The following is a 25,491-nucleotide window of genomic DNA, read 5'->3' as shown; positions in this document are numbered from 1 at the left end:
AGTGGACAAGATGAGGCAACTCAGTGAAGACAGGAAGGTAAAGTAAAATTCTGCCTCCTAAAGCATGAGACTCTCCAGCACCCTTTCCCCAATCCAGCTCCCAGAATATGACAACCAGCCTTATACTCCTCTTCCCAGCCTTCCCATTCGTAGATAGGGGGCTGAAGGATTTTTGTCTGGAAAATAAAAGTTAATACTATTCCCAAAATTAAACAGGCTACCAATATTGATATTTTGTAATGCTACAAAAACAATAACACTAGCTTACAACCTAATCACTCAACAGTTAGGGTACCAAAAGTCAAGCCTATTCAATCGGCTTTTTAATGCCTCATTCTCAAATATGAGAACACAGCTAAGTATCACTAAACATTTAAGGAAAGTCTCCAAAATGAAAGACAAAACATCAAAACAAAGGGGAAAAAAAGAAAATCAGAAGAAACAAAGACAAGAAGAAGAAAAAAATTTTAAAACCTATATAACATCCTCAGAGATGACATGATATTGTATTCATGAACCAAACATGTGATACGAAAAAGAACAAAGAGAATAAGAAAAAGACTCTTGAAAATCCATTTATCAAACCTTATGGTACCACTGCCAAAGTCTGTTATTCTCCCTGGGTAAAGAAATTTTAGGTAAAGAAATCCCTAACAAAATTTTATCAAACAGTATCTACTGAAGACAAATAACTACAATTAGATGAAAAGTATGAGAGCTGAAATTAAAAACAGAAGAGTTGGAAAAGACCAATCAGTTGAGACTGAAGAAGGGCAGAAGGTTCCAGAAGTAAAGTCTCAAAGGAAAAAGAGAAAATGGAAATTATGTGGTACACCTGACTATGTAGAAACTCTAAAGAGACTGTTGAAAGTGTGGAAAGAATTAAAGATAGGTATAGAGAGAGGTGCCTAGCTGGCTCAGTCAGTAGAGCATGGGACTCTTAATCTCAGGGTTGTGAGTTCAAGCCCCATGTTGGGTATAGAGCTTACTTAAAAATAAAAAATAAATTTAAAAAAATTTAAATAATAACAAGATAGGTATATAAACAGTTAAGCAAATGAAAAACGAGGCAATTACTAACCCAAAAAACACAAAAGTTACATATAGGACAAAACATAGTATTAGTACTCCTTCCTACCATAAACAATATTTTCAGTCTAAAAACCAAAAAACTGAATATCAATTTAATCAAAAGTTGGGGCGGAATTATATTGGGAGGATTAGACAAGGCAAAGACAAAGGAAAAGAATAATAAGAAGTCAATAGATAAAATCTAAAATAGAAAAATTAAGATATAGTAATATAAGCTTATTATTTCAAAATATAAAGGTGTATTCCAGAAGAAACAGTTGAAAATGGATGCCTTTCAGTTGTTGTATTGGACTTGGGAAACAAGCAGGCCAGAGACTAATATTGTTGTTTTAAGCTTTTTAGTGCTATTTGTTATGTTTATATATTAATTTTCACATATATTAATTTAATTAAAAATTAACCAAAAAAGACTAACACAAATTATGAAATCCCACTATAATGAAACACTATATTACCATGAAAAATAAAGGTGATCATACGAGGAAAGGTATCCCTAACTAAAAGTCTACTATATACTGATGAATGAAAATGACAAGGCAGGTTATAAAACAGCACTCAGTGTCTATCTATCTATCTATCTATCTAATCATAAAGCAATGTCTGAAGATATGCATAACAACATTTGTAACAGTAGTTATAACTTAGAAGTAGCACGTCAATTTATTTTTCAAACTTTTTTACGCCTTTCATATTGTTTCCATTTTATTTTGTTTTGTTTTCCTCATTATCAGAGGAAACAAAAAGCTATCTTCATGAGGGAAAACTGTCCCCTTTAATAAGCTGAGATTTATGTACCACTGGAGGTTGATAGGGCACGGAGAACAAAACTGAGATATTTGGAAGATTCTAGGTAAGAATTTAAAGACAAAAAAATATGATTGACAGAAAATAAAAGAAATGCCTGGTAAATATAATAGCACATAAAAAAAATGTAATCATGGGACTGAATAATTCAAGATCTTAAAGATCTAGAAATTACGTGGTCCATTCGATCATGTAGAACGCTCTACTAGAAGACTGCTATAAGTATGGGGAAAACTAAAGATAGATATATAGAAAATTAAGCAAATGAAAAACAATGAGGCAATTAACTATATACCATAAATGACAGGAAACAAAAATAATCACTCTGAGCACAGAAACAACTCAGGGAATTATCTGTTCACAAGTAATGAATGAAAATAGGAGTGGACTTCTTACCTGCTTCAGGGCAGGGGAACATGGGATCAGCTCTCCTATCCTGTTTATTCCGGCATTGATTTTCTTCTTTCTATGCCTCTCCACTAGATAGAGGGGAAAATCCATTTATCAAACCTATGGTACCACTGCCAAAGTCTGTTATTCTCCCTGGGTAAAGAAATTTTAGGTAAAGAAATCCCTAACAAAATTTTATCAAACAGTATCGACTGAAGACAAATAACTACAATTAGATTTCTAAGAATGTCGTATTTTAAGTCTAGTATTATAGGAACTGATATAAGTAATACTCTTATTAACATTTTTAAAATGTGATCTATAATAATTAAATTCAAATTATAAACAGAAGTTGCTAATATTACATCACTGTTGAGACCATTATTATGGTTTCAAGTAATTACTAGAGATTTTAGTGATAACTAAAATTTAAGAACCCACTAACAAGCTAAGATACTAAACAGCTGCCTTTTCATATAGGCAAATGAGACCTACTTAGATTAGAGAACCTTAAAACACCTCTTAGGATGTCTAGAAGGCATTTTTCAAATAGAACAGCCATTAGTTATGACTTAAAATTTCTACAGAGTCTGGTCTATTCACTTTGGCCACATAAGACTTTTCCCATCTAAGAAATTGTGCAACTGACAATATCTCAATCAAATTAACTAAGAAATATTCCAGGCTTACATGCTACAACTTTATAAAGATCATATGGAAGGGTCAAGAGGGTACAAGATGATCTAAATAATTTCAACAAGACACTGTAAGTAGAAATATTAGTCTTGGCTATTTCCTGTCAGGTTTCTGAAACCTTCCTTTCTAACAAGACTCCAGTACTTCTAATAGGATGATCTTTCAGATTGACCACAAGCAGGTCTTGTTTTGTAGAATACAGACTTTTTGCTTCATAGTCTAGCAGGAAAGACTTCTTTTCAATGACATCTAATCATTCTCTCAAAATAAATTACTATCAGGACACATTTATGACACCATGTAAGTTGATTCCAATAAAAATAACTAGTTCCTATGGCCAAAAAAAGATCAGATTTAATTAATTTGGCCAAAGAACACAAAGGAATAAAGTATAACTCACATTTCTTCTGAATTCTCTAACAATAGTATTTGTTCTTATCTAAGAGTGATTTTTAAATGGGTGGAGGTGGAAAAAAAAACCCAACAACATTAAGACTCTTTACCCACAGTGATAAAGGGGAATTCAAAGGCAGGAAATTCCCGTTTTGGGGAGCAGCAATATTCCACCAGTGTTTACCACCTCTTTCCATAGACAAAAATTCCCCCAGGGTCCTTTCCTTAAGGAAGGGAAGATATCGTTTATAGAGTAATAGATAATAACTTCTAAAATATTTTGTTTGAGATCTGGACTGTAGCCCCTGAAAAATAAAATGTTATAAAATGTACCAAATTGTATAAGTACACACAATTCCTTCTATAAATGCTTATCCAACTTTGGCCTAGAAATTTGATATATGTATTTTCTACATTTTTCCTATAATTGAGGACTCCACAACTTCATTTAAGCTATTCACATTTCAAGGACCTTTAAGATCTGCAGCCTGCTGCTCATCTCTTCCCTACTCCTCTAGGTAGCTAGCCCCCTCTGGAATTTCTGCAAAGACACATACTCTTTATTGCATTTGGGAGAGGTAGAGCTGGACTCCCTCAGTGAGTGAAATCACTTAAACCACTAGTTTCAGGAGCATATTAATCCTTAAATTATCTAAATAGACAATAATTTAGAAGATGATAAGCAAACCATCGTCATGAGACTCAAGGGGCGTTTTGTCAATTAAACAATAAAGGAACAAAAAAGTAAGGAACAGAGGTGCCTGGGTGGCTCAGTAAGTTGAGCATCTGCCTTCAGCTCAGGTCATGATCTCGGGGTCTTGGGATTGAGCCCCATACAGGGCTTCCTGCTCAGCAGGGAGTCTGCTCTTCCCTCTACCCCCCCCCACTCATGCTCTCTCTCTCTCTCTCTCCCTCTAAGAAATAAATAAAATATTAAAAAAAGTAATAAGGAACACTTTCCTAAAACATAATGAATAATGATGCTATGTTTATAACATAAAAACTTACAATCAACTACAGTATAATTTCATTTTGAATGCAAAAAGTGCTAACAAGTAAAATTGAAATTGTTTCTAACCTGCATTATGTGTCTCCCGGTTTTTCTTCCTGAAACAAAAAGTGCAGATACAAGGAACATGAAAATAATGGGAAAACATTCTTACCACTTTATATTTGGAGAACTATAAAAATAAATTTTATGAATTTGTATTTGTTGTATCAGCAAGAAACCATCTGAAAAAATATTTTCTAAATATATATTATGGTATGAAAACCTAACTGCAGATACATCAGTATAAATTTAGAATCTACAATTTCTAGAAGTAACTACAATTCTCTATTCTTCCATACCCAGAAGTCATTGGCTAGGAAGTAAATCAACCACTGAAAAAACCTTAACTATTTGAAAAATGTAATTAAAGAGCTAGTCAACTCTCAAAGTGATATGCCGAGTAGGTGACTTCTGATGTTTGCCCTGGTGCCCAGCAAGGGGTGCTGTGAACACCAGTGAGGGATACCAGCAACAGAAGAGAGGAAACTTCAAATCCCCAGGGAGAAGAGCACGGCAGTCACCAGCACCCATGCACAGACAATTGGCATTTGAGCCATCTTTTGCATTTGTGTACCTAAAAGCTAATCTCCTAAAACCACTGATTTTCCCATTTATGTACAAACATTAGCATTCTCTAATAGCTATTTGGTAAGGAAAGAGAATGGGGATTTTAATATTAATGAAAGTACCGGGCATGCAATTCTAAGCAGAAACACTGCCCAAAATGCTAGAAATTCAGAAGGAGGCTTATACAAAGAACCAGAAGTAATACTGTACTGATGTGCATATTGTAATGTCACAAAATTATAATGTTACAAAATGTCTATTCAAATTGACTTCAGCCTAAATCAACTTACGATCTACAAAGACTGTTAATACTGTGCGCAAGTAAAAATTTCAGGAGAAAGTAAACATTTAACATAGATTTGGTATTATACAATTTTAATTACTGATTATCATTCTTACTCGTTACGCTGTTAATAAAATAAGAAGGACAGCTAAATTTTAGGCACCGAAATGAAAGTTCCCTGAGGACTACCTATTTAGCAAAGTAGGGACTAATTCTGCTTATCTGCCCAAATTATGTATTATTTTTGGACCAGGGCTACATACCTGTGCTGCTTTTTTGTAGGAGTCTCATTCTCTGTCATTTCTGGCATGATTACAGTGATAGGAACCTACAAGGCATAGAAAGACACACCAGAAAGTTTAAAGTTAGTATGTTAGAGACACTGATTAATTAATAGCAATTTGGTTTGAAAACCAAAATGCTAAAAAACAAAAGTGACATCATGAAGAAGCACTGGCTTAGCTGTTGTGGATAGAAAAAGGTATCCTTTCCTTTAAGAAAGGTATAAGAAAACAAGACAAAAAACATTATAACTAGCAGATGGAGAGCATGGTGAATGTCAAATGTGAGGTATAGCCAGAAAGTGCTTGAGAAGACTAGACTAGGGCAAGATCATTATGGGCTTGGAAATCTACAAAGGCTTAAAGGCAGTGTGGATTTGAGCAAGACCTGGAAAGACAGGTAAAACATATTTGACTTGGAAGAGTATGTTCTTTGTTCATGGTACTGTTTGATATGTTCTACAAAATTTAAACTGGACAATGGTCTTCCTCTCTGAACACAGAAAAAACAAAAGTGACAAGCGTACAAACATGTAATATTCCATACACGGAAGCAACCACTCACTCAACTCATTCACTCATTTGCTAGCCCTCTCCCAAACTGCTAGAAGTCGTACGTTATCTCTCAAGAGTCATTAAAATCTGGATAGGAGCATGAAAATTCTACTTATATTTAAAATATCAAGATACTAAAGAATATACATACTATAAGGAAATATATTCATATGCCAAAAAAAGCCTGAAAGAAAATACATGAAGATACTAGTCATAGTTATGTAAGGCCAGCAATATTATACGTGCTTTCTTTCCCTTCTCTGATTTTCAAAAATTTCATAATGAAAACCTTAATGCTTTTAAGTCTCAGGGACTGACAGCCTTTCAAAAGCGGTCCATCCAGTTGGGATACCTGTTCCAGTACACTGGAGGAGGTACAAGTGCAGTTTCCCATTTTCTGAGTGTAGAATCGGAAGTCAGAAAGCATGAGTTTAGGGGCACCTGGATGGTTAAGTGTCCAACTCTTGATTTTGGCTCAGGCCATGATCTCAGGGTCGTGAGATGAAGCCCACGTGGGCCCAGTGCTAGGCAAGGGGCCTGCTTGGGATTCTCTCTCTCTGCCCCTCCCCACCAGTATGGTGCTCCCATGTGCTCTAAGGGGAGGAGAGGAGAGGGGAGGGGGGAAGAGGGGAAGGGGGGAAGGGAGGGAGGGAGGGAAGGAAGGAAGGAAGGAAGGCAGGCAGGCAAGCATGAGTTTAAAATCTGGTTCTGCCATTTCCTAGCCGTGAGGTCCTGGGCAAGCTAGATAGCCTCTTGGAACCTCAGATGTTTCATCTACAAAATGGATCACAATCAAAGCATCTAGACCATTGGGTTAGTTTGGGAAAGGAATGAAAAATGCAGGGGGAACACAGTAGCACAGTGCCTAGCAGCAAAAAGAATTCAATCAATGTTAGCCATGAATAATAATGGCAGTATTTCAGGTTTGGCTCTAGCCCTGGAAAGGGGGAGGAAGGGTCCAGGGAAGTAAGCAGAAGTGAATGCTGACAAGGTAATGACACGAAGTACTGGCCAAAGCAGCCTGCAGAGAAATGTGCACTCAAGACCCATTTCCAGCAGGTGACTCCACCTTCTTCCTAACATCGGTGATGGCACACATCAGCCTCAAAGCAACACACTCACATGAGATAACCACATAATGACAAATTGGTACAGGTGAGTCAATAAATAAATCCCTGTCACCTTTCTCACCCAAGGGCTTGCAAAATTTCTTCACTTTTGATGCCTGGCTTCCAACGCCTGTTTCTGATCCAAATCTATCATCTTCTGCCAGAAGATGGTCTATAAGTTATGTTTTCTTCTTACTATACAAGAGAAAAATCAATGAATGTTTACAGTTGCTAGGTTTCCATTAGCAGCATGTAAAATGACTGGCAACCTCTGGCATGTAGGCAGATTTTTAGTGGCATACAGAATGACCCTGAATTCTCCCCACCACTTGAAAGCTAATGAGTGTAGTTGCTTTAAAAAGTCACTCTCCAGTGGGTTGCCCATGTCCTCAACCCCCGCCCCCCCCAACCAAAAAATGGTAGCAAGGACTACAGCCATTGGATGGTTCCCAGGAGATTCTCTCCTTTGTCTCTGACATGCTGCTCACTGTCCCTCAAGTTCTTACTTTCCTCCACCTACTCCACCTACACTAAGATCTGCCCTCAATTCTAAAATTATCTTCCCTCAATCTCCTACTTCTCTCTCCTCTCTTGTGATAGTGACTGAGAACTTACTCAAGGGTCCCCCCCAAAGGCAGTGACACTAGAAGAGAGCTTCCAGGCCTGTGCATCATATATGCTCTAAAACATGTCGACTTGGGGGCTTCTTCCCAGACAAAGGAGAAGCCTGGGTAGAGCCCAGGAATCTGTTTTTTTCAACAAGGTACTAGTTAAAAACTACACATTGTCGGCCCATCCCTGACCCACTGAATCAGTCTGAGGGAGGAATTCCAATCTTTAAGGGAGGAGTCTGAAATTTAATGATGTCCCCAGGGGATTCTTATCAGGAAAATTTAGAAAGGCAGACAGGTATCTTTAGTTGGTGGAATTTCAGGCATCTGACTGATAGCCTATTGTAGGAGAGATTATTTGGGATACAGCAAGACAGCTGAACATATCATTTCACCTATAAACCCATAAGGTCAGATTTCTCGTGTATCCTTGAGTCAGCATTTGGTCATTAATGTCACAGTTCCCGTTGTTCCTCTGGAGCACTTTTGAAAGTTTGCAGATTCATATTCCAATTAAGATACATGAAATAAAAGTTTCAATCTTCTAAACATTTAGAATCTTAAAGGAAATGATGCTAGAGGGTTATCACATAAGTAAACATATTCATTGCATGGGGGTGGGGGTGAGAGGCAGGGGTTTATCTGAAAGAGGTGTATCATCCAGTTTACCAAATGTCACTATAAATATCCATCTCAAACCACATTTTAACCAATTCAATTACATCTATCAATGCACAGTTTCCATATGCTACTCCTGATATTAAAATTACATTCCTCACATTAAGAAAGAACACTTATCAAAATAATAAACTATATAGTATTGTCATAAATCCTTGCCCACTGATTCATTAACCTACTAAAAAGGAAATGTTACTTTTACAAATATACCTTTTAAAATATTTAAAGTGCCATGAATTTTTAAGGCAAAATTTCACAATGTTACAGTAGTAACCATGAATTACTATTTTTCATGGTAAGAAAGAATTATTTCTGAAATAATCAAGTCAAATCCAATGGTTCTCAAAGTGTGGTTTTGATGGTTTTGAGATCACTTGCATCAAAATCAAAACTTTAAAACTGTTTTTGACTCTCACCGTAAAACTTACATTATAGTAAAATGCACAAATTTTAAGTGTAACATTGAGTTATGACCAATGCACACACCTGTGTGACCCAACCCCTATCACGGTACAGAACATTATTATGACCAGAGAAAGTTCTCATGACCTTTTCTTTTTTTTTTTTTTTTTTTTTTTTTTTTTAAAGATTTTATTTATTTATTTGACAGAGAGAGACACACAGCGAGAGAGGGAACACAAGCGGGGGGAGTGGGAGAGGGAGAAGCAGACTCCCCACAGAGCAGGGAGCCTGATGCGGGACTCGATCCCAGGACCCTGGGATCATGACCTGAGCCGAGGGCAGTCGCTTAACCGACTGAGCCACCCAGGCGCCCCTCATGACCTTTTCTAATCAATACTTTGCCCTACTCCCACAGAGGCAAACAGTGTTCTCATTTTTTTCACCACTGAACTTTATAATGCATTAACTGAGAACTCTGTTATGTCAAGCTTTCACTCAGCATAATGTTTCTGAAATTCATCCAGTAGTTTATTCCTTTTTACTGCTGAGTACACTGTATAACTGTGTGGGAGTTTATAGCTCAGTTTATTTTTCTGTTGATGAACAAACACCTGGCCTGTTCCTGTGTTTTGGCTACTATGAATAAAGCTGCTATCCATGAACATTCTTCTGTAACATTTTTCATGGATAAAGTCTTTCTTTCTGTTGAGTAAATATCTAGGAATGGAAATGCTTATTATACACCCTGCAGTTCTACTAAGTATCTACCCGAGAGAAATAAAAAAGTATATCCACAAACAAGACATCTATGAGAACATTTGTCATACTTTCCCCAGAGTGACAGTACCATTTTGCACTTCACCCAAAATGTAAGAATTCTGGTTGCTCCATATGCTTCCAATGTTGGCTTTTGTCTGCCTATTCATTTCAACCATTCTAGTGGTTATACAGTGAAATCTCATTATAGTTTAATTTTCATTTCCTGGATGACTGATAATATTGAGTACTTTTTATGTATATGTTAAAACCATTTGTAGATCTTATTTTGTCTGCTTATATCTTTTTGCCAGTCTTTTAATTGGGCTGTTTATCCTTTTATTATTGACTTAACAGAAAAATCCTCATAGGGGCACCTGGGTGGCTCAGTCGGTTAAGTGTCTGCCTTCGGCTCGGGTCATGATCCCAGAGTTCTGGGATCGAGCCCCATGTCAGGCTCCCTGCTCGGTAGGAGCCTGCTTCTCCCTCTCCTCCTCGTTTGTGCTATCTCTGTCACTATCTGTCTTTCTCTCTCAAATAAATAAAATCTTAAAAAAAAAAAAAAGAAAAATCTTCATATATTCTGACTTCTTGTATCTTCTGGATACCTGTCCTCTGTCTGAAATATATTTTGCAAATATTTTCTTCCATTATGTGATCTACCTATGCATTCTCTTAATTGTATCTTTTGGTGAGCAAAAGCTCTTGATGAAGTAAAACTTACCAATTTTTAATTTATGATGATTCCTTTTATGGCCTGTCCAAGAAACCTTTACTCATCCCCAAGATATTCTCCTACAATTGCTTCTACAAGGTTTATGATACTGTCACATTTAGATCAATGATCCATATTATGTAAGGCAGGAGGTAGGGGTTAAAGTTCATTTTTTCTTCCATACGAATAGTTAGTTGTTCCAACATCATTTGTTGAAAAGATTTCCTTTCCTCAGTGGTACCTTTGTTAAAAATCAAATGTCCATATTAGTGCAGTTCCATTTCTAGGCTCTCTGTTCTTTTGCTCTCTCTTCTGAGCTATCCTTTTGTTACTACCACACAGTACTGACTAAGCATATGTTTAAAATATAGATTCCTATGCCTCACCCCAGACCTACTGAATCGGAATCTTAGGAAGGACAAGCCCAGAAATATGATGTTCTAGCAAGCTTCCTAGTTGATTTTTCTGCACCGTAAAGTTTGAGAAGTGCATTATTTTAATACTGTTCCTCTAAAACTGATACAAATCAATGAGCTTACAAACCAATGAGTCCACATGTGAAGAACAGTGAACCTGGAACTAGGAAAATGAGCTCTCATTCTAGATGTGCTACTCAAAAGCTAGGTATCATTTTATTTATCACAACTTAGGGCCCAAGTTTCTTCACATGTAAAACAAGAGGGTAGGACTAGACCCAATCATTCAGGTGTGGATTGAGTGCCCACACTGCCTAGGAATTACAGATATAAAGATGAAAAAGGCAAGTCTTGGGCGCCTGGGTGGCTCAGTTGGTTAAGCGACTGCCTTCAGCTCAGGTCATGATCCTGGAGTCCTGGGATCGAGTCCCGCATCGGGCTTCCTGCTTGGCAGGGAGTCTGCTTCTCCCTCTGACCCTCCTCCCTCTCCTGCTGTCTGTCTCTCATTCCCTCTCTCAAATAAATAAATAAAATCTTTAAAAAAAAAAAAAAAAGAAAAAGGCAAGTCTTCCCTCAAGAAGAACACTGTCTATATCAAGGCTATCCGAAAGAACTTTGTGCAGTGGAAATATTCTATATCTGTGCTGTCCATATGGTTGCTGTTCGTCACATGTGGGTATTTAATGCTTGAAATGTGGCTAGTGAGACCATGGAATTAACTTTTAATTTTATAAATTTTAAGTAATTTAAATTAAATAGTTACAGGGCGCCTGGGTGGCTCAGTCGTTGTGCGTCTTCCTTCGGCTCAGGTCATGATCCCAGGGTTCTGGGATCGAGCCCCGCATTGGGCTCCCTGCTCCACGGGAAGCCTGCTTCTCCCTCTCCCACTCCCCCTGCTTGTGTTCCCTCTCTCGCCGTGTCTCTCTCTGTCAAATAAATAAATAAATAAATAAATAAAATCTTTAAAAAAAAATTGAATAGTTACATGTGGCTAGTGGTTACCATATTGGGCAGCACAGGGAATTTTAAAAATAATTTAAAAGTTGAATTTTAAAAATTGGTTAATGAATGTCAACTTCCTACTTTTGATATTGTCCTACAGCTGTATGTCACTACTAGGGAAAAGTACATCAGTAGTACATGGATTCAGCAGTACATGGTATTTTTGTAACTTTGTTTGAGTCTATAACTATTTTAAAATAAAAAGTTTTAAAAAGTGAATTTAAAAAATTGGTAAATGCTACATACATAAAAACGTCTTGTGAGTCTGAGAACTGCACCAAGAATACACAAAATAGGAGAGGAAGGGAAGGTGCAGGAGGTGCAGAGAGAAAGAAAACTTGGACTAGACTGTGAAGGAATTTTCTGTATCTAGTAAGTATGTTTAGCTTTTATCTCAAGATCAGTGGTTGTCAGATCAGCGCTGGTCTGAAACAAAGTTACCCTCGTCTACAGTAAAATGAAAAAAAGTACAATGAAGTAAGGATTTTTTTTCTTTTTTATTGATCTGTAACTTACATACAATAAGTTATCAATTTAAGTTCACTGCTCAATGAATTTATATATGTGAATACACCCATATAACTACAACTAAGATGAAGATATGGAACATTATTGCAAAAGGCTCTTTTGAGGTCCCTGCCACTTAATCCCTTGAAATTTCTTTCAAAAACATATATTCAAAGAAGACTATATATTTCCAAGGAAGACAAACAAATGACGAACAAGTACATAAAAAGGTGTTCAACATCATTAATCATCAGGGAAATGCAAATCAAAACCATAATGAGATCTCCCTCATACCTGTTAGAATAGCTGTTACCAAAAAGGCAAAAAGTAACAAGTGTTGGTAAAGATATGGAGAAAAGGGAATCCTTGTACACAATAGATGAGAATGTAAATTGGCACAGCCATTATGGAAAACAGTATGGAGGTGCCTCAAAAATTAAAGACACAAGTACCATATGATCCATCAATCCCACTTCTGGATACTTATCCAAAGGAAATGAAAACACTATCTGTAATCCCATGTTCGCTACAGCATTATTCACAACAGCCAAGACATGGAAACAACCTAAGTGTCCATCGATGGACGAATGGATAAAGAAAATGTGACACACACACATATATATATACACAATGAAATATATATATTTACATATATACATATACACATGTATATATTTTATACACACATATATGTACATAATGGAATATTATTCAGCCTTTAAAAAAGAAGGAAATCCTGATATTTGTGACATGAATCATCCTGGAGGACATTATGTTAAGTGAAATAAGCCAGATACAGAAAGACAAATACTGCATAATCACACTTACATGTGGAAACTAAAAAAGTTGAACTCATGATAATAGAGGGTAGAATGGTAGTTGCCAGTGGCTAGGAGACAGGGGAAATGGGGGAGGCTGATCAAGGGTACAGACATTCAGTTATAAGATGAGTAAGTTCTGGAGACTTCATGTACAGTATGATGACTGTAGTTAATAATAATTTATTGTATACCTACAATCTGCTAAAAGAGAAGATCTTAAAATCTTTTGTTCTTACCACAAAAGCTAACTATGTGAGTAGATGGATATGTTGATTAGCTTGGCTGTGCTAATAATTTCACAATGTATATATATATCAAAACATCTAATTGTATACTTTAAATATATATAATATTTATTCATCAATCATACCTCAATAAAGCTGGAAAAAATATATGTTTATATTCAAAAGTGTGCTATTACCTCACACATTGCTGGCAGGAATGTAAAATGGTACAGTCCCTTTGGAAAACAGTTTGGCAGTTCCTCAAAGAGTTAAAACACAGAGTCACTCTATGATCCAGCAATGCCACCTAAGTATATACCCAAAAGAACTAAAAACAGATGTTCACACAAAAACTTGTACATGGATGTTTGTCGCAGCAATACTCATAATAGCCAGTGAGTCGAAACAAGCCAAATGTCATGTGAATGATGAATGGTTAAGTAAAATGGGCTTCTCCACACAAGGGAATATTATTCAGCAATACAAATATATGAAGTACTAATACCTGCTATAGCATGGGTAACACTTGAAAACATTATGTTAACTGAAAGAAGCTGATACAAAAGGTCACATATTGGATATAAGTCCACTTATATGAAATGTCCAGAAGCAAATCCACAGAGACAGAAAGTAGATTAGTGGTTGCCAGGAGTGGGGAAAGGGAATGAAGTGTGATGGCTAATGGATATGAGTTTCTTTGGGGGATGATGTTCTTGAATTAGACTGTGGAGATGATCACACAACTTTGTAAATAAGCTTAAAAGCACTGAATTTATACACTTTAGAAGGGTGAGTTTTGTGACATATGAATTACATCTTAATAAAAAATATAAATAAAAAATGAAGGGGAAAGCAAAAAAGTATGCTACAAATATAAAATGACATCTCCAGATTTAATCAATGCTCTGTTGGCAAACACTTTTTTTTTTAAGATTTTTATTTATTTATATGAGAGAGAGAGAGCACATGAGAGCGGGGAGGGTCAGAGGGAGAAGAAGACTCCCCGTCGAGCAGGGAGCCCTATGCGGGACTCGATCCAGGGACTCCATTTTTAAAAATTATTTTGAGACAAGTAATTATATAACTATTTGTATATATTATATAACTATTTTATACACATAGCCACATTTAATATTCACTAATTCATAAAGTAAGTGGCATTAAAATAATTAGTAATTTGTCCACAGTCACACAGTTAATAAGTGGTGAGGCAAGATTCTAACTTAATACTATCTGACGCCAGAGCCCAAGTCCTTAACTATTTTCATAGTGCTTCTCTATGTCCCCCATCCCTTGCAGCAAAACAAACCAAAAAAAAAAGAAAGAAAGAACACTATATAGTACATTTTAGCAAAACCACATCTTCAACTATTATATTCCTTCTGTTTCAATTTATATCTTATTGTCCTGGACATATGTAGGTGGTAATATCTAGCCCAGAAAACTTATTTTCTCATAAGGTCCCTGCTCAAGAGAAAATAAAAACATCAATCAGAAGCCCTATGCAAATAAAAAGCAACTTGATTTATAGTTTTCTCATAAAACAAAATATTCAAATAATCTGCTTTAGACAGGTGTTAAATGTTTGAAGTAGAATTCTACTGTCAGGCACTGTTTAGAAAGACTGAAAAGAAAAAGGCGGGCTCACAATTTTAAAAATTACCACAAAGCTACAGTAACCAAGATAGTGTGGTACTGGCATAAAGAAAGACACACAGATCGATGGAATTAAACTAAGAGCCCAGAAATAAACCCTTACATTTGTGGCCAACTGGTTTTCAACAAGGATGCCAAAACCATTCAGTGGGGGAAAGAATAGGCTTTCAAATGATGGTGGGGCAATGGGATATTCATATGCAGGAGAATGAAGTTGACCCCTATCTCATAACACATACAGAAATTAACTCAGAAAGAATTGTATCATAGCTCAACATAATAGCTAACACTTTAAAACTCTTAGATATGAAACCAAAAGCACAAGTGACAAAAGAAAAATATATTCTATTTCAAAATTAAAAATGTTTGTGCTCAGAGGACACCATCAAGAAAGTGAAAAAATGGGGTGCCTGGGTGGCTCAGTTGGTTAAGCGTCTGCCTTCGGCTCAGGCCCTGATCCCAGGGTCCTGGGATCGAGTCCCACATCGGGCTCCCTGCTCTGCAGGGAGGCTGCTTCTCCCTTTTCCTCTGCCACTCCCCCTGCTTGTACTCTCGCTCGCTCGCTCTCTGTCAAATAAATAAAATATTTTAAATAAATAAATAAACAAACCATGTGAGATATGACCTCATATCTGCTAGGATGGCTAAAATAAAAAAGACAGTCAATAACAAGTGTTGGTGAGGATGTGGAGAAATTGGAGCTCTCATATATAGCTGGTGGGATTAAAAAATGGTACCACCACAATGGAACAATTTGGCAGTTGCTCAAAATGTTACACATAGAGTTACCACATGACCAAGCATTTCTACTCCTAGATATACCCAAGATAACTGAAAACAACGGTTCACACACAAAAACTTATATGTGAATGTTCATAGCAGAAATATTCGTGATATCCAAAAAAGGAAACAACCCAAATGTATATCAACTGATGAAGGGATAAATAAACTGTAGTATATTCACACAACAGAATATAACTCAGCAACAAAAAGGTATGAAGTACTGATACAGTATGGATGAACTCTGAAAACATTATGCAATGTGAAAGATGCCAATCACAGAGGACTGCATGTTGTACGATTCCCATCTTTAAATTCTGGAACATGAAAATTTAGAGAGACTGAAAGTAAATTAGTGGTTGCCAGGGGCTGAGGAAGATGAGGAATGTCTGCTAATGGGCAGTAGGGGGAAGTGTTTCTTCTTTCGGAGATGATATGTTCTAAAATTAGATTATGGTGATGGTTGCACAACTCTGCAAATATATAAAAACCACTGAATTTCACTTTAAACTTTAAGGTATATGAATTGTATCTCAATCACCCTGTTTAAAAAAAAAAAAGAGGGGTGTCTGGGTGGCTCTGTCGTTAAGCGTCTGCCTTCGGCTCAGGTAATGATCCCAGGGTTCTGGGATCAAGCCCTGCATGGGGCTCCCTGCTCAGTGGGAAGCCTGCTTCTCCTCTCCCACTCCCCCCGGCTTGTGTTCCCTCTCTCGCTGTGTCTCTCTCATCAACTAAATAAATAAAATCTTTAAAAAATAAATAAATAAATAAATAAATGAATGAATGAATGAATGAATAAATAAATAAATAAATAAATAAATAAATAAATAAATAAATAAATAAAAAGTTTAAAAAAAAGAAAACTTTTGATGGAAGTCTCTTTGGGTAATTTGAAATTCTCTACCCATTCATCTTTTTCATCAGTTTATATATCTGTTTGTTTTCAGCATAAAATTCTTTTTGGTTACTAATCATCCCCAATTTTCCTAATACAGAGAAAATGTGAAGCTACCAAAAATAAGTACTAGCATTTATTTTTTTAAAAAACTAGATCTAACTGTTCAGGGGCAAATTGCATTTTCTTTCCACCAAGAAGCAAATTAGTGGTAAAGATTAATTTAATTGTGTCTTTAGATACAATGAAGAGAAAAACCTAACTTGTCCATCAAATTTTCAAATTAGAATTAAAATGTCTTAGTTGAGGGATGCCTGGGTGGCTCAGTCGGTTAAGCGTGTGCCTTCGGCTCGGGTCATGATCCCAGTGTCCTGGGATCGAGCCCCGCATCATTGGGCTCTCTGCTCCGCGGGAAGCCTGCTTCTCCCTCTCCCTCTACCTACCATTCCCCCTGCTCGTGCACACTCTGTGTGTGTGTCTCTCTCTCTCTAATAAATAAATAAATAAAATCTTTTTAAAAATAAATAAAAATAAAATGTTTTAGTTGAAAACATTTTATGGCACCCTGCTTAAACATAATTTGCCCATGGTTTGTGGAAAATCTTTTCAACCCTATACTTTAATTCCATTTTGCTGCTACTTGACGTATTCCTAAATATTTTACAATTATTTAAAATGTTTTATGGAATGGCTATATAGGCAGTTTTTAAATGTGTTCTATTTCTTTATCTGAGATCTCCAGTAAATCCTTAACTGTCTCCAATCAAAATGACTTAACCCACTGAACTACATAGAGTGTGATCCACGGAAATGATAACTAAGCTTAAATCCCTGGTCTGGGTCATAGCCATTTATATCCCTAGTATAATTACAATAAATGCAATTTTATACTCCATAACTCTTTAACAGTTCTTAACAGTTTTTCCTTATAATATAAATAATATATACCTAGAAAACAAAGCCAGACATAAAGAAAAAAATGAAACTACTCTCAATCACATCACTTGACCAGAATCCACAAGAATCACTGTTGACATTCTTACAGATTTCTTAGGATTTTTTTTCTGCATTCACCTGATTTTTTACAAATGTTAGACCATAAGTAATTTTGTATTCTGCATTTTACTTAAGGTGAGCATTTCTCTGTCATTAAATATACAAAATCATGATTATCGCTTTTATGTTTGACATCATGGATGCATATGCTCTAATTTCTATCATCTTATTTAATGCTTTAGGCATCTTTGCTCTCTGTATTTTGCTATATATTTTTGCATTTATCATCTTTAGCATATTTTAGGTTAACAATCCTCTACCTGGAATGTCCTATTACCTGGTCTACCTGGTCCGACTCATTAAATCATGAAATCTGGCACATCTGTATTATATAGTTCAGGGATAGCACCGGGGTGCTTTTCATAGCCCCAAGAATCCTTCCTCTATGTGTTTGGTTTCAGCAGCTGCTTTCCATCTTGGTGGGCAGTTGGGGACTTATTTATGAACGTGCTATGTTGTCTTCTGCTTTATGTTACTGCTATCAGAAGTCCTAACTTCTTTTGCCATTACGGAAATCTTACATCCTTTAACATCTGTTGACTTCTTCCTGTCAATCACATCACCAACATGCTTGGTGCTATCAGTCAGGGTGGTTCCTAAATGCCAACCCGGAGATACTACAATATATATAAGAAAAGGAAATTAATGAAGTCCTGCCACGGAGCTTTCACTGTGAAGTTGAGTCAAACTGTACCTCAAGAACAAGAAATAAGCCAAAGGTTTTAAATGTTTATTTACAAACTATACAAGTAACCAATCTATATAAAAATTATTTTCAAAGAGTACAGAAATATATAAAGTTAAATGAAAAAGTTACTCAGCTCTACAATCATGCTTTCCAGGAATACCCACTGTAAACAGTTTGGAATTTGTCAGACCCTTTTCTTGCTCTTGTCCATACAAACTACAAACACTCCTAGCTAAAAAATTATAACAATTCCATGCATTAAATTTTTAAAAATTCAGGGCGCCTGGGTGGCTCAGTCAGTGGAGCATCCAACTCTTGATTCTGGGTCAGGTCATGATCTCGGGGTTGTGGGATAGAGCCCCATGTCAATCTCCACACTCAGCGGGGAAGTCTGCTTGAGATTCTTTCTCTCACTCTCCCTCAGTCCCTCCCCCACTTCTAAATAAATAAATAAATCTTTAAAAATTTCGATTGCAAAAGGAATCCTTGCTCTCTGTAAAAATTTTAAACAGCACAGATGTATATGAAGTATCAATGCCCCTCTGCTTTTAACAGTCTGGTGATATCAATTCCAGACGTTTTTCCCTATATAAGCCCAAGCAATTACTTATGTACATATTAGTAACTGTTACACTTAAAGGACAGGACACATAAAATGCAAATACTATAAAATATCTTCCATTGCCAGTTCAAATCTCTGTGGGGTGATCCTGCTCCTTGGATAAAATTTAGGGTGGATCCCATGACTTTCCTGATCACAGTTTTATAATAAAAATCCTCTAGTCATTTTTAGTCACAGTCACTGAGAATATATCAGTATGGTTCTTTTGATGCAGGTAATGCCTCTCTCCCTACTGTCTCTTACATTCTCTCCCCCACCGCCAACTTCTGCCTCTGTCCTTAAGGCTCCAGTCTCTCCTTGGGTGCCTGGGTGGCTCAGTTGGTTAAGCGACTGCCTTCAGCTCAGGTCATGATTCTGGAGTCCCGGGATTGAGTCCCGCATCGGGCTCCCTGCTCGGCAGGGAGTCTGCTTCTCCCTCTGACCTTCCCCCCCCTCTCATGCTCTCTCTCTCTCTCATTCTCTCTCAAATAAAGAAAAAAAAAAAAAAAGGCTCCAGTCTCTTCCTTCTGAGGTAGCCCTGCCCCTGATGGAAGGCCTGTGGCAGAGTACCCAGACCAGCTCCTCATAACATACTGTGGACCCCTGTCTGGCACCCCTCTGATGAACAACAACTAGAAATTTACCATACAAGTCATATTCATGTATGTGCAAAAGGACATTTATTCAAGGATATTCTTTACAAAATTGTTTCAAGTAGCAAAGGACAAGGAAACACTCCAAAGGCTCATCAAAAACATGATTTTTTTTTTTTTTAAGGAGAATGATTGGGGCACTTAGGTGACATAGTCGGTTAGGAGGCTGACTCTTGGTTTCGGCTCAGATTGTAATGTCAGGGTTTTGAGATCAAGCCCTGTGTTGGACTCCATGCTCAGCGGGGAGTCTGTTTGGGACTCACAGTCTCTCTCTCCCTCTGCCCCTTCCCCGCCAAAATAAATAAATAGGGATGCCTGGGTGGCTCGGCTGATTGAGCGTCCAACTCTTGGTTTCAGCTCAGGTCATGATCTCAGGGTCATGTGGCTGAGCCCTGCGCTGGGGCTCTGTGCTCAGCAAAGAGTCTGCTTGAGATTTCTCTTCCTCTTGCCCCTCCCCCACCACAAGCTCTTTCTCTCAAATAAATACATAAAATCTTTTAAAAAATAATAATAAATTGGGGCGCCTGGGTGGCTCAGTCGGTTAAACGTCTGCCTTTGGCTCGGGTCATGATCCCAGGGTTCTGAGATCGAACCCGCATTGGGCTCCCTGCTCAGCAGGGAGTCTGCTTCTCCCTCTCCTTCTGCCTCTTCGCGCTTCTCGTACTTTCTCTCTCTCTCTCAAATAAATAAATAAAATTTTTAAAAATAATAATAATGATAATAAATCTTGAAAAAAATGAATGATTAAATGTCACAGTATTATTTTGAATCATCTGAAAATTGCCCATATTTGACCTTTTCTGACATTAGAAACTACAATTTCAGATGGTTCAGACTAAAATAGACTGAATCATAATATCTAAATATTCAATCTAAATATATGTATATGTGTATACATATATGTATAATATAAATGTATGTATATAGGTATAATATATACGTATGTGTGTATATATATGTGTGTGTGTGTATGTATGTGTGTGTGTATATATATATATATATATATAAAATTAAAAATGGGCTGTATTGTGTCTCCCCCAAATTCATATGTTTAAGTCCTAAACCCCAGTCTCTGGAATGTAACTTTATTTGGAGATAGGGTATTTAAAGCGGTAATAAAGTTAAAATGGATCATTAGGGTGGGCCCTAATCTAGTATGACTGGTGTCAAGAAAAGGAAATTAAGGGGTACCTGGGTGGCTCAGTCATTAAGCGTCTGCCTTCGGCCCAGGTCATGAGGATCGAGCCCCACGTCAGGCTCCCTGCTCAGTGGGAAGTCTGCTTCTCCCTCTCCCTCTGCCTCTATTCGTACTCTCTCACTCACACTCTCTCTCAAATAAATAAAATCTTAAAAAAAAAAAAAGAAAAGGAGACCAAAACACAGACCACAGACATGGGACATGGGAACTACCAAGTGAGGATACTGCAAGAAGGCAACCATCTACAAGCCAAGATGAGAGGCCTCAGAAGAAACCAAACCTGCTGACACCTTGATCTTGGACTTCTAGCCTCCAGAGCTATAAGAAAATAAATATTTCTTGTTTAAGCCACCCAGTCTGTGGTATTTTATGGCAGTCCTAGCAAACTACATTTTATATATAATATATATAAATATACATATAGTGTATATACACACACACATATACATATGTATGTATATATTTCTTAATTTAAAAACTTATACATAATACCTATCCTTTGGGATGGGGAGAAGAATATATATGTATATGTTAACAACTGCACAGAATTTCTCTGGAAGGATCACCTCTGAAGAGTGGAATGAGGGAAAGGGCATAAGAAAGACTTACTGTATACCCTCATATAGAATTTTAACCTTTTGCCACATGTATGCATTTTCTCTTCTACAGTATGAATTAACTTTTCAGTCTTTCTAATATATGTATTTAAGACTATAATATTTGCTCAAGGTACAATTTTATCAATAGCCCATAGATTTTAATATACAATATTTTCAATAGTCATTAATTTCTAAATAGTATGTAGCTTCAGCTAAATTCTAAATTATTTTTTAAAATATTATACTGGGAAAAAAAAAGTAAATATTACCCCTAACTCCCTTTTTTGTGGAGAGAAAAATTAAAGTCCCCACTACTACCTATTCCATTTTACTCTCTCCCAGTTGGGAATCAATCTGATTATCAATTTTCTTCATCCTTCAGATCATCTATATATATGTATTATCATATTATCACATGCACATAAACTTTTTATAAAAATGGAATCACGCTACATGTCACTCTGAAACACGCTTTATTTTTACTAAGAAATATAGACATCTTTCTAGGTAAGTACAAATCAATTTCCCTTATTCTTTCTAATATTACATAGTGTTATGCAGCACAAAGCCATAATTTATTTAGCTGTTCCCCATTGACCAATACTCATTTTTTCCCTCTTCCTCTCTTATTTTTGCTACTAAAAACAATCCTGACAAAAGGACTGCAATCAGTATCTATTGCTTAACTTGCATCTCCTTGATGACTAGTGAGGCTGAATACCCTTTCACATACTATGAATCATTTATATTTCTTTTTCTGTGATTTGCTTTTTATTATCTTGACTTTTGCTTCCTTGTAATTTCAACTCTTACATCCTCTCCAACCTGAGTTGAGATAAAAAGTTTTCCAAGTAGTTTTCTTTCTTTTTTGGCTCCCCTTTTGTTAATTTATATATGTGAACTATTTCCTTGTATTATGATTGGCAACAAATAGTATCTAATTTTTAGGGGTACCTGGCTGGTCAGGTGGTGAAGCTTGTGCCTCTTGATCTCCAGGTCGTGAGTTTGAGCCCCACACTGGGTGTAGAGATTACTTAAATAAATAAACTTAAAAAAAAAAAGAATTTGAGGTTTTCCTTGTAGCCCTCTTACATGATATATTTTTGTTAAGTGTTATATGAGTATTTGAGAAGAGTGTGTATTATTAGCTCCTTAGGCATAAAGTCATAGTAAATATTTTTAAAAGTTAATGTTTGCTCTTTGAAATAAACTTTGATAACAAATTACTGTGTATTTTCTTCTACTCAACATTTGCCCAGGGTATGCCTATGTGTATTTTATTTTTAAACTGTCTGCATTATTTTGTTTTATATTTGCCTGAAGTAACCAAATTTGGTTCTACACAATCTAAGAGCCTTTTTTAAAAAAAGAAGAAAAAAAGAGAGAATTTATTCCAGTCATATTTATTGTAAATATTGTCCCATATGCTCATATTCTGTTCTCTCTCTCCTCCCACCCCCCTTTTATACTTTTCCTTGCCTGATTTTTTATTTTCCTCAATACCTGTTTTCCTTTTTTATCTGTTTGATTTATGAATTTCCCTAACAATTTTAAGAAACATACTATAGTGCACACTTGCTCTTTTCTCCTCTCTACTTCATGAAATTCCCCAATTTTCACTTAGGTATGTACCTCTAACTCAGCCCTTGTGCTTCACTGGTAGTCACTGGCATGTCTTGGCAAGTGACTTTTTGCTGGGCAGAGTGACTAGTCTCAGACTGGTCCAAACATAACAAACCTCAGGACTTTTCTTTGATGGTGTGGGTAGCTATGCTCTTTCCCTTTCCAATTTTTTGGAAAATTTCTCTTTAAGAGAAAGCATATAATTTCAAATACAGACATCTTGCGAAAGAAAGAAGCCAGTTCGGAGATGAAAGTGTACACAAAGAAAAGCAAAGCTGAGAGGACAAAACTGAGAGAAAAGGAATTGCTTATCAATAACCTAAAGTATCTTAATATTAAAATTTAAATCTATTTTCCTCCTATTAAAAACAGTATCTATGGTCTCCTCCCCTCCCACCACAAAAGTTTTAACAGCTCTATATGTTACCCACCAACTGCCCACCGACCATCTCCCATGCCAAGCACTTACTGCAACCATGTAGAATTTTAGCTTTAGAGTGGTTCTCCTCCTAGATCTATTTTGCATGTTCAACAGTTCATAATTCTCTTCTTTGTCCTTGTGTACCTTATTTAAGAACTCCTTGGTTTAATTATCTAGTTCATTAATTTAGTCATCTAGTAAAACCATGCTGCTATTCGGCCTGCTATTGAAGTTTTTATTTCAGAAAACATGTTTCCAAATTTCCAAAAACTTTCTTATTCTCATTTCTTTTTCATAGCACCCATTGCTATTTTATGGAAATTACATGCTCTCAAATATTTTAGGATTTCTTTGGACAAAAATGCTATCTTTTGTCCATTACAATTCGTTTTCTCAAAGATCAACTCTTTTTGTTCAGCTTCTTTTGTTCACTCTTTCATCCTATTGGTTTTACCTTAAATATTTAGTGAGGATCAATTAACTGAATTGGCAGATAAAGTTGGTTTCCCTAACACAATGATTCTTAATTCTGGATGCATTAGAGAAATCATCTTTTTAAAGAAAGCTCCTACTTGATTTTAATGTGCATCCACCACTAAGAACTAATACTTTAATACATGTAAAAATCATTCTTCTCCCTGCCATGAATGTGCATGCTGATTATAAGAGTTCTGGCTGTCAAAAGTATCACACACTGATGGAGAAGTTGAACGACTAGATGGGTGCCTTCCGAAGGAAGGAGCTCCACATTCACAGTGACAACCAGAAGTTCTCTAAAGTATAACCCTGATTCTCTCCCTGACCCTAAAGCCCATGATTGGAAACACCCTCAATTTATATAAATATGTTCTAATAGCTTAGCTCTGCAAGTTAACACTGTAATTAGGTATCCGAATTGGTCCCGCTACGGTTGTTCTGAAGTCTGCTAATTAATTACCTTTGACCACTGCTGTGGTCTAAATGTTTGTGTTCCCCCAAAATTCATATGCTGAAATCCTAACCCCCAAGGTATTAGGAGGTAGGGCCTTTGGGAAATGTTTAGATCATGAGGGCAAAGTCCTCGTGAATGGGATTAGTGCCCTTATGAAAGAGGGCCCAAAGAGCTTGCTTGCCCCTTCCACCCCGTGAGGGGTACAGCATGAAGTAGGTAGTCTGCAACCTGGAAGAAGGCCTTCACCAGAATCCAACCATGCTGGCACCATGATTTGGATGTCCAGCCTCCAGAACTGTGAGAAATAAGTATCTGTTGTTTACAAGTCTATGATATTTTGTTATAGCAGCCTGAACGGACTAAGACATCCAACCTCTACCCACTCCTCCTTTTCAAAGTCTCTGAGCTTTGGGATTTTCCAGAATTGCAGTGGGAAAACTCACTTTCCTACTGTTTCACCTTTAAGTCTATATTGGATTGCAGATTTCCCCACACTGTATGGTTTTGCCATCAACCTGATCCCATATGCTTTGCATTTTTCATAAATTCCTCCATCTTTTGATCTTTAGACAACACCCTTCTTCCCAGCTTTTGGACAGTAATAAGGATGTGTCCTTAGTTTCCTATTTTTAATTCTTTTTGTAACTTACCTAGATTTTTTAAAGATTATTTATTTTAGGGCGCCTGGGTGGCTCAGTTGGTTAAGCGACTGCCTTCGGCTCAGGTCATGATCCTGGAGTCCCAGGATCGAGTCCCACATCGGGCTCCCTGCTCAGCGTGGGGTCTGCTTCTCCCTCTGCCCTCTTTCCTCTCGTGCTCTCTGTCTCTCATTCTCTCTCTCTCAAATAAATAAATAAAATCTTAAAAAAAAAAAAAAAAAAAAAAAAAAAAAAAAAAAAAAAAAAAAAAAAGATTATTTATTTTAGAGGCAGGGAGGGGCAGAGGGAGAAAGAGAGTCCTGAGCAGACTTTGTGCTGAGCAAGGAGCCTGACACAGGGCTCGATCTCATGAACCTGAGATCATGACCTGAGCAAAAA

General features: G+C 36.7%; 1 protein-coding gene across 3 annotated transcripts in view; it reads right to left on the bottom strand.

The window, feature by feature from the left end:
• USF3 (upstream transcription factor family member 3) overlaps window positions 1-25,491 on the bottom strand; it is a 48,692-nt gene that overhangs the window by 15,253 nt on the left and 7,948 nt on the right. Inside the window, exons 1-5 of one of the 3 annotated variants that reach the window (XM_035000151.1) lie at window positions 10,393-11,203; window positions 7,295-7,416; window positions 5,540-5,604; window positions 4,454-4,482; window positions 2,293-2,375 (exon numbers count right to left, since the gene is read on the bottom strand). In XM_035000151.1, coding sequence (XP_034856042.1) covers window positions 2,293-2,375; window positions 4,454-4,482; window positions 5,540-5,586 — 159 coding nt within the window. In that variant the 5' untranslated portion in view covers window positions 5,587-5,604; window positions 7,295-7,416; window positions 10,393-11,203. Of the gene's footprint in view, window positions 1-2,292; window positions 2,376-4,453; window positions 4,483-5,539; window positions 5,605-7,294; window positions 8,519-10,392; window positions 11,204-25,491 lie in introns of those variants that run through there. The other 2 variants (XM_035000152.1, XM_035000153.1) reach the window with 2 other exon arrangements.

This window comes from Mirounga leonina, unplaced genomic scaffold (assembly GCF_011800145.1).
Source record: "Mirounga leonina isolate KUSES-001 unplaced genomic scaffold, KU_Mleo_1.0 Mir_115, whole genome shotgun sequence".
Taxonomy (NCBI): domain Eukaryota; kingdom Metazoa; phylum Chordata; class Mammalia; order Carnivora; family Phocidae; genus Mirounga; species Mirounga leonina.
The sequence above is the reverse complement of the archived record's forward strand: the minus strand, read 5'-3'. Positions and strand labels throughout refer to the sequence as shown.